The 14,763-nt window shown below is 42.7% G+C and overlaps 1 protein-coding gene across 1 annotated transcript in view; it reads left to right on the top strand.

Moving 5' to 3' along the window:
• unc13c (unc-13 homolog C (C. elegans)) overlaps positions 1-12,193 on the top strand; it is a gene marked incomplete at both ends in the record, with an annotated part of 98,004 nt that extends 85,811 nt beyond the window's left edge. The window contains 4 exons of the mRNA XM_080843774.1: positions 343-490; positions 7,634-7,726; positions 10,930-11,089; positions 11,887-12,193. Coding sequence (XP_080699900.1) covers positions 343-490; positions 7,634-7,726; positions 10,930-11,089; positions 11,887-12,193 — 708 coding nt within the window. The remainder of the gene's footprint in view (positions 1-342; positions 491-7,633; positions 7,727-10,929; positions 11,090-11,886) is intronic.
• Between the last annotated feature and the right edge of the window lie 2,570 nt (positions 12,194-14,763).

The following is a 14,763-nucleotide window of genomic DNA, read 5'->3' on the forward strand; positions in this document are numbered from 1 at the left end:
CCGCTGCCTGACATGAAGCTCCAGCCCCCTCACTCTTAATCAGACAGGATAATCAGTGCACATGGTTGGCACGGCCGCCGCACTGTGTATTTCAGCAGCCAATCATTCCCCATGGAAGTCAACATGTCCTAAGTAGTTTGTGTAAACCGTAGAGAGAAGCATTAATGTCTTGGATATTGTTTGTACAAGGTGATGTGAGACGCCAGCAATCCTGTGTTAATTCTCCGCCACTTCATCATAGTATGTCCATCTCAGAACGACTTTATAAGATGAAATTCAGGAAAAAAATATTATTTGCACATATAATTACATATTTCTCAAATATCCTCTTTATTTGCCCAGCAATATTTCCACGCGGGTGGTAATGGTCTCAAGAAGACGTTTTTGGAGAAGAGCGCCGATCTGAAGTCCTTGAAGTACGCTCTCAGCCTTTACACACAACCCACAGATGCCTTGATCAAGAAATATATATGCACCCAGACCTCCCAAGGTAAGCCCATTACATGGCTTCACTTACCATAGCTGCTGGTGGCATAGATCTTTAAATCCCCAGCGGAGTGGAGTTAGTGTCTGCGTGTGTCGCTGTGTGTCTGTGTGTGTGTGTGTGTCTGTGTGTGTGTGTGTGTGTGTGTGTGTGTGTGTGTGTGTCGCTGTGTGTGTGTGTGTGTGTGTGTGTCTGTCTGTGTGTCTGTCTGTGTGGGTGTCTGCGTGTGTCACTGTGTGTCTGTGTGTCTGTGTATGTGTGTATGTGGGTGTGTGTGTGTGTGTGTGTTTCCAGTTTAAGGAGGGTGTTTTCAGAGGCAGTGTTGAGGATGTTTGGTGGGATATTTGATGGTGCCCTTTCTCTCCTCTCCTATCCTCCATTTAATTGCATCTCCCCTTTCCCTTAACAGCCCTGTTTTTCCTGTTGTAAAAGAAAATAAGAGGGTAAAGGGGCTCCTTGCAATATTTTACATACTGGTTCCTGCCAGAGCCAGGGGTCGTGTGTTGTGCATGTTTATGATGTTTCAAACTTTGAGCGAGGGGCTGTTCATCACATCGGGGCAAGGGCTTCACTCCAGGTGGAGGCGTTGATGGATGCTTGTCTAGCGGGGCGATACACCACAGTGGGAATGTCAGTCATGGCTTTCCTCCAGCGCGCTGAACTTCAGTGCTTTTAATGGAAGCCCATCCAAGTTTGGGCACTTTTGCTGAGGTATTATTTTAAGGAGTTTTCCAGTTATTTATCATAGTTGGTCATAACTCTGGAGGCGACAAACCGACAAGACCTTTGAGAGCGTGTCCTGCATTCCAAAGATACTTGTTTTTGTGAGGACAAATATTTCGATTTTTTTTTCATGCACAGTTTGGCACGTTGAAAACTTTTTTCTCTTAATAATTACAGGCACATGCCTCACTTTCATGTATGGGGAAGAGTTTTGTTTTGTTTTTTTGGAGCGTGGACAAAATTAGTCAAGCTAGTGAATCAGAGTTTTGGATTAGGCCAACTTAATTCAACTGATCCCTCATGAGGCAGCCTGTGTATTTTTATCTTGCGACCCCCAGAGCATTTTAACAGAAGCTCTCTCTCCTTTTGTAATTTGAATGCCTACACACTGCATAAACACCCTCATTGTTTATCCTGAACCATGCCCCCCCAAACAAGCACTGGTACAAATCAATTATATCCACCCTCATGTGGGAATAGTTCCTAGTACACAGCATTTTAAAGGATGTGAACCAAGATTTTCTTCCAGCCTGACACGGACCCCTGAGGGGCATGCATTTTCAGGCCAGTCTTCTGCAGTGGAGGCTCACATTTGAGTCGCATTATGTATTTAAGTCAAGTTGACAAGGCCATAGGAGATATTTTGAATATCGTCCCCCTTGTGTGGATGTGGATGTTGTGTTAGAAAAGGGATGCTGGTTGGGGCACCTTAGAGAGTGAGGTCTCACTTTGTCCCACAGTCCTACAGAAGTACATGTTTTCAAGGAGGAGTTGTGGGGTATTGATTCTGTCTCAGGGAAAATAAATGACCTGTATTGGCAGAGCATGAGGGGCTCTACTCCCTACGGATGCGGAGAGGATACATACATTCTGAAGAGAGGAGGCCCATACCTCCCACTTTCTCACCAGCCTTGTCGTGTTTGGCCTCTCTCCAAATCACAACGCAAAGTGGTCATCAAAATAATTGCTTCTTCTTTCTATCTCTGCCTCTCTCTCTTTCGCTCCTATTTTTCTTCTGCTTCTCCTCTCTCTCTCTCTTTCTCTAGCTCTCTCTCTCTCTCTCTCCCTCTCTTTCTCTCTCTCTCTCTCGTGATAGTGTCTGTCACTACAGTGTTCAGCCGTGTGCAAGGTAGAATGAATCCCTCTGTAGCCCTTTAAACTTGCACTATGTCCGCAGGGTCTGGCGTGCTTGTGATTCGCTCTCTCCACAAATTTTGCTGACCCACTTGTGAAGTCATTCCCCTTTTTTATTTTTAAGCTTATCTCTGGAAAAATTGCTTGATTTCTTTCCTCATAACATGGCAGAAAATATCAGATGGCACCCAGTGGGGATACAGGAAGCCACTACAGCTCAGCCTAACCAACCATATCTGTGTGCAAGTCTCTTATTTGTCACTGTGTATAGGTACCCAATCAGAATGTACCTTTGTAATAATGTACCCAATCAGAATGTACCTTTGTAATAATGTACCCAATCAGAATGTACCTTCGTAATAATGTGCCCAATCAAAATGTGCTTTCTCTGCCTCTAAATAGAAGACATACTGGTATTTAAAAGCAGACAGTCATCGATTGTTACGTGTTGAAGGGCTGAGCCTCACATTGTCAATGGGGAGAATTGTAAGGGTTGAGAAATTAACTACTATGGAAAGTCCACTCACGCAGTCAGTAACATGGTTTATATTGGTTTGAAATTTGATTCTTACCAGATCATTAATCACTGTCCCGTGAGCAGCCAAATGAAGTCATTAGGAGGAGCACACCCCTCGTTTGTACAGACCATACAGTCATTTGCTGATGTCTGACACCAGTGCTTAGTCACACATTAACTTTAGCATTGAAGATCAAATCGAATAAGAGTTTTACCGACTGTTCTCCTGTCTGGAGCGCTTGGCATTAACCTGTGTGTGTCGGCCCATTTTAAACAGGATTGAAGCAGTGAAGAGGAGCTCATACAGTTTGTGATGTACTGGAGGAATCTGTACCTGTTATTTGATGTGATGCGGGGGGGGGGGATGATGGGTAGATGAGGGAGCAATCAAGAAGCCAAGCCATAGTGGTTGCCAGCTGCAGACAGATTCAGAATGCAGAATGCTAGTTTTCTCCATCGCTGTCATACGGATGAAGGTTATACCTATTAGGTACGGTGACTACTTTGACTTTTGTTAGTATTGTGAGTTTGTTGAATGGGGAGTGAATAATCTATCCCAGATCTAGACTCTGTGAGATGGGTGTGAAGGTGACCTGGACATGATTTCAGCTAGGGGACTGTAACTCAAGTCCTCTCACGACCTTGAGGTGGCGAGGCACTCACACAGAGAAACACATCTCTGCACTCGATACCTTGATGCCTCAGATGTCCTGTCAGAGAACGCTTGGCTGACCGTTGTTGTTTGGCTTCTTACAACAAATCAGCTCTCTGCAGGGTCTGCCTGCCCACTTCCTGTGACATGGTAGGATGTCAGGCAGGCCAAAAGAGCAGCGTCAAAACAAATAGCCACAGATGGAATCCGGACATGCAGTGAATTACAGATGACAAAAAAAGTCCTGAAGAGGTTGTGTATTCTGGAGAGGGCTAACCTCAGAAATGGCATTGGGAAACCACCAAGGCCCTCTTTATACGGCTTGACAGCTTTATTGATTTTTTAAAAGCCAAGGTGTCGAGGCATTTCTTTTTGTATTAGTATTTCAAAATTGTATTGAATGCAACATGGTGTATTTTGCATTCTGAATCTGAAGGGTTTTGCTTTTCCCTTGTTAACTGCCACTTAAGTATCAGTCCTTTGTGATGCTGACTGTACACAGCACTGCAAGTCGCACAGGAAGTGAGAGAGCGCGTAAAAGGGATTTTATTTAACTAAAGTGTTTGCACATTTGCTTCACAAATGTGTTACATCTCAAATGGTGTGATTCAGTGACTCACGGAGATGTTGCTCAGAGGTTATGTAAAAGCTTCTTTGTTTGGTAAGATGTCTTTTGTGTGCCCTACTTAAGGTGCCAGATCATGTTTAGCCTTGATCATGTTACGCCTGAGGACGGTGGGTTTGGGTTTCCTCTATGTATTCACCTCTTTGTTGTCAGTGCGTATATATATATGGGTTGTGTTTCAATGAGCCAATTAGAATGCAGCAGCATCTCAGGAGCATGTCCTTTCTCTTTTATTAGTCACACCCTCAACATCACTGACATCACTGACGTCAACCTTGTGCATCTTCAGAAGTGTGTAAGAAACACATCAATATGACGCACAGCGCTACTCTAGGGTTGCAATCTGAATCCTAGACGAGACACCAATAGCTTAGGGTTTTGTCTCCGAGGAGGCTGTGTTAAGCAGTTGTTCATTGATGCCTAACGAATTCATCATGTATTCTCACTTGGAACATGCACTGAATATTGTGGAGTAATGACTGTCCCTAAATCCATTCTTGCTTTCCCTACTTGAGAGGGAATAATTATGCCTCATAACGCGTCTCATTTTAATGGTCTTACTTTTGTACTGAAAAATTGAGTAACTGTCTAAAGTTTTGATTAACACTACAATCAAAAGTACTACAAGTTAGCAAACTTGTCAAAGTATCAGATGCATTCCATCCGTAGGTGGAAAGAAATCATGAATGTTTGCGCAGTAACATTAGTTGACAAAAGCTGAAGCTTTACAACTGAGAGTTGACTATTTTATTCATGCTATGCACACAAATTATTTTGATTTTGATGAGGAACTAATGTTTTCTCAAAATAATTAAAATCTTCTTTGCCACAAAGAGGGCTGTACAGTTTTATGACAAAAACAATGCCTAGTCACACATCATCTTTGAGATCATGTACATACAGTACATAGTGTGTATTTTAGGCCTACATACATAGAATGTATTCATGTGATGGAAAAAAGTGAAAGAAGCACTGTCCAAGTTAGTCACCCCTATGTGAAAAGTTCAATAGATACCTTGTTACATTACTGTTATGGCAAAAATAAAGTCACTTCTTACAAGGCAGGCTACTGTTAGTGCAAAGACACTGTTACTAAATAAGACAAGTAATTACTACCCCCTACTTAATTACACCAATAACTACTACCCCCTACTTAATGACACCAGTAACTACTACCCACCTACTTAATTACACCAATAACTACCACCCACCGACCTGCACAGAATGAGTCTGTCTAACTGACTTGCTGAATGGTCTGTTACAGTAGTGTGTCATTATGGGTTGCCTATTCTGGAGTTAATATGTTTCAGTTCAGTAACTTTTTTGTGGCTGTATTACGTTTATTGTGTTCCACCGTGCCCAGTGCTCCTCTAAACAGGGTATGTGCAGACTGTGATCTTTTGTTTAGGTAGGATACTTCAATAGGTAGGAAACGTGTCCAGAGTATAGATCCCAGCATATTGTAGTTATGGCTTACATTCCTTGTACACATGAGTGTTCTTATGTGTGAGTGTATTTGACCAAATAATGATTGTACCTTCAGGATCTTAAAACAGTAATAATGTTGTTGTCATAATAATAATTGTGCATTAATTGATATTCACTTTTTACATTCTTAGTTCTATATACATATTAAAACATATTTTTATACTCAGCCCTAAACTTGATAAATGAGACTCATTGCTTGTACCGTCAGAACAATTAAATTCAGTTTTATTTGTAAAGCACATCTTGTACAAGGAGCAGTTACAGTGCTGTGAGTGTGATTTCAAAGCGTATTATTCCCTTCACATATTTGGGTAAAACAACCTATTATTGACACAGGAGAATAACTGAATGTTACAATACATTATATTCTATCAATATGCAGGTTGAAATGGCTTGTGGTTATTATGGCATTGTGCATTACCTCTAGGTCAATTAACTTGACGTATTGCTCCAGTCTTAATGAGGGGCTGAACCGCTTTTGTTCTCCATCCAGAGATGGGAGATCTCTTTAAGCGAGACCATTCAAATCTATCAGAATAATAGTTTTGCTTCAGTGTGCAGTAATCATCCACCTGTCCAGTAAAATCAGTAGGTCGGTGTATATACTGTAACTACGCCAGTATATCAGCATTTCAACTTAGATATATGCTCAATACCACCTTCTCATGGTAAAATGATTAATATCATATCTAACTGGCCATAAAGGACAATGACTGTGATTTAATTTGGAGCTGGACTAATGGTCACTCGTGTTGAATGATCTTCGTGCACACACCTCGGGATTAGTGATGAAAGAGAATTAGAATAATGTCACGGCTAATCGCTCCTTTCACACCCCATGTGCTATCTGAGTCTGAGCTCACAAGCTCACCCCCCCCCCCCCCACCCCCACCCCCCACTTCCCATGGCTTGACAACATAACATTCACATTCTGTCAGACTGAAACATCAGTCAAGCACCTCTCTGTCTCGTCACATCTGTCTACACTAATGTATTCTGACCGCTAATGTTGGTATAGATTTTGAACGAGCCTGACACCATTTACTGCAGTCTGTGTAAGCGACATCATTTTCGGCACAGCGCATCGTTTGTGTTGTACATAAGCACTGATCACTTGATGGATGGGAGTGAGTTCTTCCCTCACCTGTGTAGCGTATCCTCCTCAGCGCTATTCAAATGAATCCTGAGTTCCACAGCTAGCGCCCGGCTCAGCATGGCTCCCGTTTCATCCGTCCCTTTCAAGTCAAACATGGCCACTGCCTTTTAATTGGCAAACTGCAGATGGTTTGTGTTTACTTGCCACCTAATTGTTAGCTGGGGTTATTTTTCACAGTCCTTCAGTAATCAGGTGTCATTACCATAAATCAGATTCTCCCGTTCTTTCATTATGTGCGTTAATAAGCGCTGGGTGTTTTGGCAATTATTGATTAAGCAGCACATAAACACAGTCATTTATCCTGGGAGGAAGATGGCACGCATCTGTCTGTAATTTCCCCACAGTGTGTATGTGTGCAGCCAAGACCATTGGGACATTAATAATGCTGTACGACAAGCTTCTGATGGGACCACTGGGGACTAACAACAAGTCATTGGTCTACACAGGGATCAGGCCTGGGAATCTGCTTGCTCTGTGCTCATTTGGTTAAATAGCTGAAAATGGACGGCAAGTTGGGAGAGACACATTACTCAGCCCAGACTAATGTTGCTTAATGCTCAATGGGTTTTGACTGGCTTGAAGTGAAAAGGATCACTGAACACAATGAGAACTCCTGCTTGATGTTGGTATACACTCCCATCTTTTAAAAGGGTTTTTTCAAGGGAGCAAGTCAAGTGGAGTTCATACTGTATTCCTCTGTCCCAGGTCAATTGAGTCAATGAGCAATTATTTCAAGGCCTCTTTTATTTTTGCTTTTTGGTTCCCACTCAAGCGAGTGTTTCTGCAATCATCCCGAGAGGAGACGCACAGTGTCTGTGTTTGATTTATTCTGCTTTTGTTTTCGGGAACTCTAGGTGAATCGTCCGGCGGAGCGGTGGGGGAGGTGTCCATGCAAGTGGACCTCATCTCTCATCCTGGCACCGGGGAGCACAAAGTCGGCGTGAAGGGTAAGCCTGGGTGCCCTGTGGAAAACACCTCTCTCTTTTTCTCTCCCTCTCTCTTTCTCACTCGCACACACACGCGGATAGACAATTACACACACCTGCAGTCACGCATTCACACTCTCACAAGCTTACATCCCCTGAAAAGTTTATTTTAATGTTTAGTCGCTGCCTTTTTAACATGGATTTGAGCTGAAGAAGCAAAATCTCCATAATGTGTCTTTGCTGTAAAAGTACCTCATAAACATGAGGTGTGACATCATGTCAGCATAGAGTATGTGTTCAGTAGAATCATACATCATGTCAGCATAGAGTATGTGTTCAGTTGAATCAGACATCATGTTAGCATAGAGTATGTTCAGTTGAATCAGACATCATGTCAGCATAGAGTATGTGTTCAGTTGAATCAGACATCATGTCAGCATAGAGTATGTGTTCAGTTGAATCAGACATCATGTCAGCATAGAGTATGTGTTCAGTTGAATCAGACATCATGTCAGCATAGAGTATGTGTTCAGTAGAATCATACATCATGTCAGCATAGAGTATGTGTTCAGTTGAATCAGACATCATGTCAGCATAGAGTATGTGTTCAGTTGAATCAGACATCATGTCAGCATAGAGTATGTGTTCAGTTGAATCAGACATCATGTCAGCATAGAGTATGTGTTCAGTTGAATCAGACATCATGTCAGCATAGAGTATGGGCCCTATCTTGCACCCAGCGCAATTGACATTGTCACCGACGCATGTATCATTCCTATCTTGCACCCGGCGCACAGCGCGATTTTCCCTCCAGAGGCGCGCTTCGAAATGAACTTGCGTCGACATGGGCGGGGGCAGTTTCAAAACAACGCCGTGCGCCGTGCGCCGTGCGCCATTGACCACAAAAAGCTGGTCTAATGTCAGAGGCGCAATGTCTAAAGTCTGTAACGCGTATTCAGAACGCTATTTTAAGGGCGCATGTGCTTGCCCGCACAGTATAGGACCTATAGGCTACACTTTACTTCTGTCGTCTACAGGAGAGATTTACACCAATTTTTTGGCAAGCCATATATAATTACAAGGAAAATAAAGTATTTACCACGTGAGGAAATTATTGTGATATCCATATCCAAGATATTTTTAAAATAGGCATACATCTAGCGTACACATTGACGCAAATGATTCAGGTTAATTGTAATGGCGGTTATGATGTCTTCCATCTCCTGGTAGATGAGCTGGGGACAGACGCACACTGTCCCTATCACATTTCTGCGGCGAGATAAGGAGAAAAGGGAGGGAGAGGAGAGCCTGATCAGTGGCTGGCCGCACGAGCGCGAGCACACACACACACACACACTCACTCGCTCTCTCTCTGGCAGATGAGCTGGGGACAGACGCACAATGTCCCTATCACAGTCTACAATAAGTTCGGCTATACATGCAGTTACGTCAGGTCTAGTCCGACATGCTGGGGAATTCATAAAATTTCCCGTAACACCCGACAGCCAAGAGCGGGCTAAGCAGGCGTTCTGGGAGAAGTTCCCTGGCGTCCTTGGCGCTATAGACTGCACCCATATTCACATACGTACCCCCCCAGTGTTTTACACAACATTGCCATGAATCATGGATGTGTCAATGAGGATAGATTAGAGGACTTTAGAAGACGTGAGGTTAAACTGCATGTGCAGATGGGTGCAATATTATTAGTACCATGCATACATAACCTAGTGATTCAGTGAGGGTGAACCCAAAACATCGGAAAGTATGTTTTTGTGACTTTTATTTCAAATATGTTGCCACCAAAAAACGAATGCTAGTAACTGAAAAAATACAAACGAGAAATGAAAGTAGAAACATTTCTCCAAACAAGCATGGGAAAAATATTGCCGTGATTGTTTCTGGTAACACACGGTCCTCCTCCAGGTAATTCCGCCATTATAATAACAAGCCGCTATGCGCTCCTCGCTCTTAAAGGGAATGTGAGATGACGCTCTAATTAGTTTATTGCATATTACGCCCAAACCACACCTATAGCTGAGTAACCTCCTTTGGACCAACCCTCCAGCGCAAGTGTGTTTTTTCCGCCGTTAAAATAGCAACTGCGCCATAGAGCCGCCCACACAGCTACTTGCGTTTGGCGCCGTCCTACTTGCGTTTCTGATCGGCAAGATAGGGCCCTATGTGTTCAGTTAAATCAGACATCATGTCAGCATAGAGTATGTGTTCAGTTGAATCAGACATTGTGTCAGCATAGAGTATGTGTTCAGTTGAATCAGACATCATGTCAGCACTGCGTATGTGTTCAGCAGAATCAGGTAGACCTGTCTCTATGTACAGTATCCCCTTTATGTTTCTGGATGCATACATTTCCAATAAACAGACTATGTTTCATTAACAACTGTTCCTAAGTAGACTGGCTTGATTTGTCCTTAATTTCCAACTCCACTCAGAAGTTCGACTTCATATAAAGGCAGAAGTTTTATGAAGCCATGTGGTGAAAGTTTTCTCCTTTGTTACAGCACCGCTATTTGGAGCTTTGCTTTAGGATGGCATGCAGACTAACTCATTTTTTGTTGCTGTACTCCAACTCACTGAAAAATGTAGGAGAAGGAGGATTAGTACAGTCATTATTGGCCCACCGTCATGATGAAACACAATCTTGTTCCTTAATGACCCTAGTCTTGTAGCATTTATGGAGTAGTGTTCCAATAACAATGCCATTAAAAAGAGGTATATTAAGAAACCTCATTAAGTCCATTCTTCATAGATATTTGTCGAATGTATCCAAAACCAATAAGCATTAAGGAGTGTTAAGAAGCCGAGCTGTATGTGGACGTTCAGTCTGAGTAGAACGACCTTTGAGCAAGACCAGACAGGCGTATCCTTGTACTCACCTCCAAATGCTTTCACACCCTCCGTACTGGCTCCCTTCATGGACAAATGTTCTCTGGGCTCCGGGGGACAGTTCATGTGGGCCCTGCAGAGCTGGTGCATCCCCAAGTGTTCTTCGATTACATGGCCTGTCCCTTGGCAGGAGCCATGAAGCCAGCTGCAATCTTTGTTTTCTTCATAGACATGGTGTACTATATAAACCAGTAAAGTGGGACAGACACAGTGTAGAGACTGACACAGTGTAGCTCCTGGCAGTGGTTAGGGTAAGCACATGTGAGTCAGTGCGTGCGGAGGAGTCTTCACTCATGTCCTGTCCTTTCTCTGCCCTGCAGTGGTGGGAGTGAACAACATCAGCTGGGCGACAAACGCCATGTTCCGGCCGTTTGTGGAAGTCAACGCCATCGGGCCGCACCTCGCTGACAAGAAGCGCAAGTTCAGCACCAAAACCAAGAACAACAACTGGTCCCCGAAGTTCAACGAAGCATTCCAATAGTAAGTGTCCTTTTTTTACAAGTCCTATTTACAACCCCCCCCCCCAGCCCCAACGTTCAGTTAACTGATAGCAAGGGATCGTTTTTCTTTCTCTTATCATGTACATAAAACCCGCTGTGCACCAGGGAATTTCACCTATAGTGGTGTGAATTTGTGGGCAAGGCTGAGGAACTACAATGCATGGCACCATAAAGGTGGAGCGCATAAATTAAACTGTGAAAGCGTTGACTGTGCATCCCTCCCTTTCTTGATGCATAATTGAGCAGAATGGAGCGGTGAAGTCTGATGAAATATGCCTCAACTCCCCCATGCTCCCTGGCACACTCTGTCTCTGCCAAACGACGTGGAATGATCATATATGGTGTCTGGTAGTTGTGCTGAGGGATCAATGCCTGCTCTGTCTGCATATAGATTAACCCCTGACAGTCTCACTTGAAGCCTAAGAGGCAATTAGAGCAGAGGGATCATTGGGAAGCAGCTTACAGAAAGGTTGGCTTGCCAGAAAGGATATCTTTGAGCTTCTCAGTGAAAGTATTCTCCCCCATCTGCTAAGGAAGGCATTGACTGACTTTGCTGCTTCTCAGCTGTTCACTGTAAATGCTCGTTATTTCTTCTAAATGTCACAGACTCAGACTCTTATCTGCTGAGTGGCATGTAATTAGGAGAAAACCATAACCTATAGTGCCCATGTGGCAAGAAGTTAACCTCCTTGCATTTGTAAAGCATTATTGGAAACAAAGAAAGCTGATTAATATGGATGATTTTGTAAAAGTCACTTTTGTCTTTTTCTTTTAAAGTGTACTGAGCAATGAACACGGTCCAGAGGCCTACGAGCTTCACGTCTCGGTGAAGGACTACTGCTTTGCCCGGGAGGACCGCGTCGTTGGCATGACGGTCATCCAGCTACGAGAGCTGGCTGACACGGCAAGTCTGCCTGTCCTCTGTCCCCTCGTCAAGTCCATCTGCATGGATGAAACTGGCCTGACCATCATGAGGATACTCTCTCAGAGGACCAATGATGAGGTGGCTAAAGAGTTTGTGCGGCTCAAGTCCGACACAAGGTCTGCCGAGGAGGTGGCGGCGGCGGCGGAGGTGAAAAAATGAATCAAAACATGCAGCGACGGAAAGCAGGGGGAAGGGGGGATCAGAGGGGTATCCCAGCTGGCCCGAGGAGTTGTGTTGTTTGTTTTTGTGCATGTGCGTAAAACATCTGTTGGAATGTTCATTTTAAACTACAGTACGTACAAGTGTTTACCTAATGTATGCTCACGATGAAGTACTATATTCTACAAGTTATGTTCAAGGGACATTCGGTACATTTTTGTAAGACATTTAGTCTTTTTGAACAGAAATGTGTTCAGATAAAGTGCCAAACCAGAGTTAAAAAAGATCTAAAACAGAAGGATATAAAACTATGGTGAACTTGGTATCTTTTCGAAATTTGCTTGATTTGTCCAGTGTATAATCATTCTCTTTGAGCGTGTAGCGTTTTCCTCGTTAAGTCCTTTCATTTGCACCAGTTCGTTACACATTCCTTCACACAACACTGGTTGTGCATGTCCTGTGTTCGACCATGTCTCTCCCATGAGTTCACAGTGACCACGGCAAAGGTCATGAGCCTGCGCCCTCCAGTTCTTTGTATTTTGAGCCAACCCTTAAAAAAAAAGAGACCATTTTTTTAAACGGCGATGACTGCTATTTCAGACTTCATAGGTGTTTGTAATTTTATAACCATTGACAACAATGCAGACAGCCTCCTGTGCTATCAGTTGAACAAGAAAGGGTGGAACGGTCTTTTCTTTAATGCCATATTTTATGTTGTTGTTTTTTTTTTTTTCAGTCATTGGCTTCCAGCCCTTCTGAATTATCACTGTGAACACGAGCTTTGGAAGGCGGGCTTACATAACATTGCTGACGGTTTGATATTGTCGTTTCATATAGGAAATAACTTTGTTCCTGAGAAACTGCCAAAGTTATATAAAATGTTTGTACAAAAAAAGCAATCCATTACCTGTATGAAAAAAAATCTATATGTACATGTGCTATGAGGATTTTTTTTTTTTCAATGCTACATATCCAAGTGGTGATGGGGTGATTTCTAAAGTTTTATTTTGGAGAGTTCTGTGAAGCTGTTAACCAATCTGAGAGTTGTAAATGTCGCTTTACATACGAGTTATATCAGCTTCTGTCATTTCATTTATTTTTCTTTACAATGGAAAGAGTTTAACGTTTGGTAATTATGCAACATTCCTATGTATTGCACTGATGGCGAATTGTATGTCATGTAAATATACTTGGTGATAAATTGTATGAGGTTGTCATTTTCATGTCTGTCTCAAAGATTATTTGCAGGTAAGTCAGTGATTACAGTGAGCTCTTCATATAGAATGGGATGGGTATGTACATGTTAACAACAACAGATAATGTGTGTAACAGTACATCAGACCAATTTCATTCATCTTTAAAATTTGCAAAGCGCACACCTTGAGGATGAAATAGTGCCCGTGTCGGCATTAAAAGATTGAAATAGGTTCTTAGTGATGCCTTATTCATGCAGTAATGTCATCTCAAAGTCAAAATGAGTGTCTTACCTCAAATAGCAAAAGCCTTTTTTTAGGGATCTGATTCATGCTGTAGGACTTTGCAGTCACACTCTGATGGTGGCTTACAAAAGCCAAAGCCCCGGCTCATCACAGAACACCACAAAAACAGAAAAGAAGATAATAAACCCAGATCTGCCTTGACCAGAGGATTAGCTTTGAACAACACATGAACTGATAAGAGTCCATATTGAAAGATTCGGAAGGTACACTGCACCTCTTTTCAGACCCGATTAACACACCTCACATGAGAGTTATCAAGGCAACATCAGAACACACACAGCGGAGGAGAATTCACCCTGAACAGATGCAGAATCAGACTGGCAGGCCAAATCTGTGAAGGGTTCATTTGTAATTATGCATGCTATTCAAGATTACCCACCTGTCACTCATTTTCAAAATGTTTATTTATAGGTATATATAGGTAGGCTGCCATACAGAAATGATCGCAGAAGTGGTGCCTATTCGTAAGCAGTGTCATGTAATGAGCAACGAATGTGGAATGACATGGGGCAGTGATGTGCACACACTAATTTATTCTGTTTCAAACAACTGGGCAGGCTACAAAATACTAGGTATGTTGGGGCAGCACATAGTAAAGCTGATAGACACACTGTATACTTATCCCATCTGCACAAATTAAGTATAACATTTCCATTCATAATGTCTCTCAATGGTTGTGTTGGAACATTTCATTAAGGATACAAAACTTCAAATACAATAGCATAATTTCCCAGGTACCAAGGGTTGTAACTATGCAACACATTTGACAGTCTGTAGTGTGAAAAGCCAGGTGTGTCTGAATCAATGCAAATCTCTCACAATTGAGGGTGTTGTTAGCTTGCCTTTCCTGTTTCTGTTTTCACTGGTACATGTGCACACCTTAAACTTGTTTAGTTTCAAATGAAGGAACAGAGAAATGATGCCCTGATTCGAGAGGTATGGTAGCTGAAATGCTCATGGCAGTAGCATGGGGTGATGAAAGCTGATCGTTTGCCGTGCGGTTTCGTTACAAATAGGTGTCTGACAATGTGACAAAAACAAAGATCTTGGGGCATGGTCTGGGCTTTCATT

The sequence above is a fragment of the Sprattus sprattus genome (genome assembly GCF_963457725.1).
Source record: "Sprattus sprattus genome assembly, chromosome: 8".
NCBI classification, from domain to species: domain Eukaryota; kingdom Metazoa; phylum Chordata; class Actinopteri; order Clupeiformes; family Clupeidae; genus Sprattus; species Sprattus sprattus.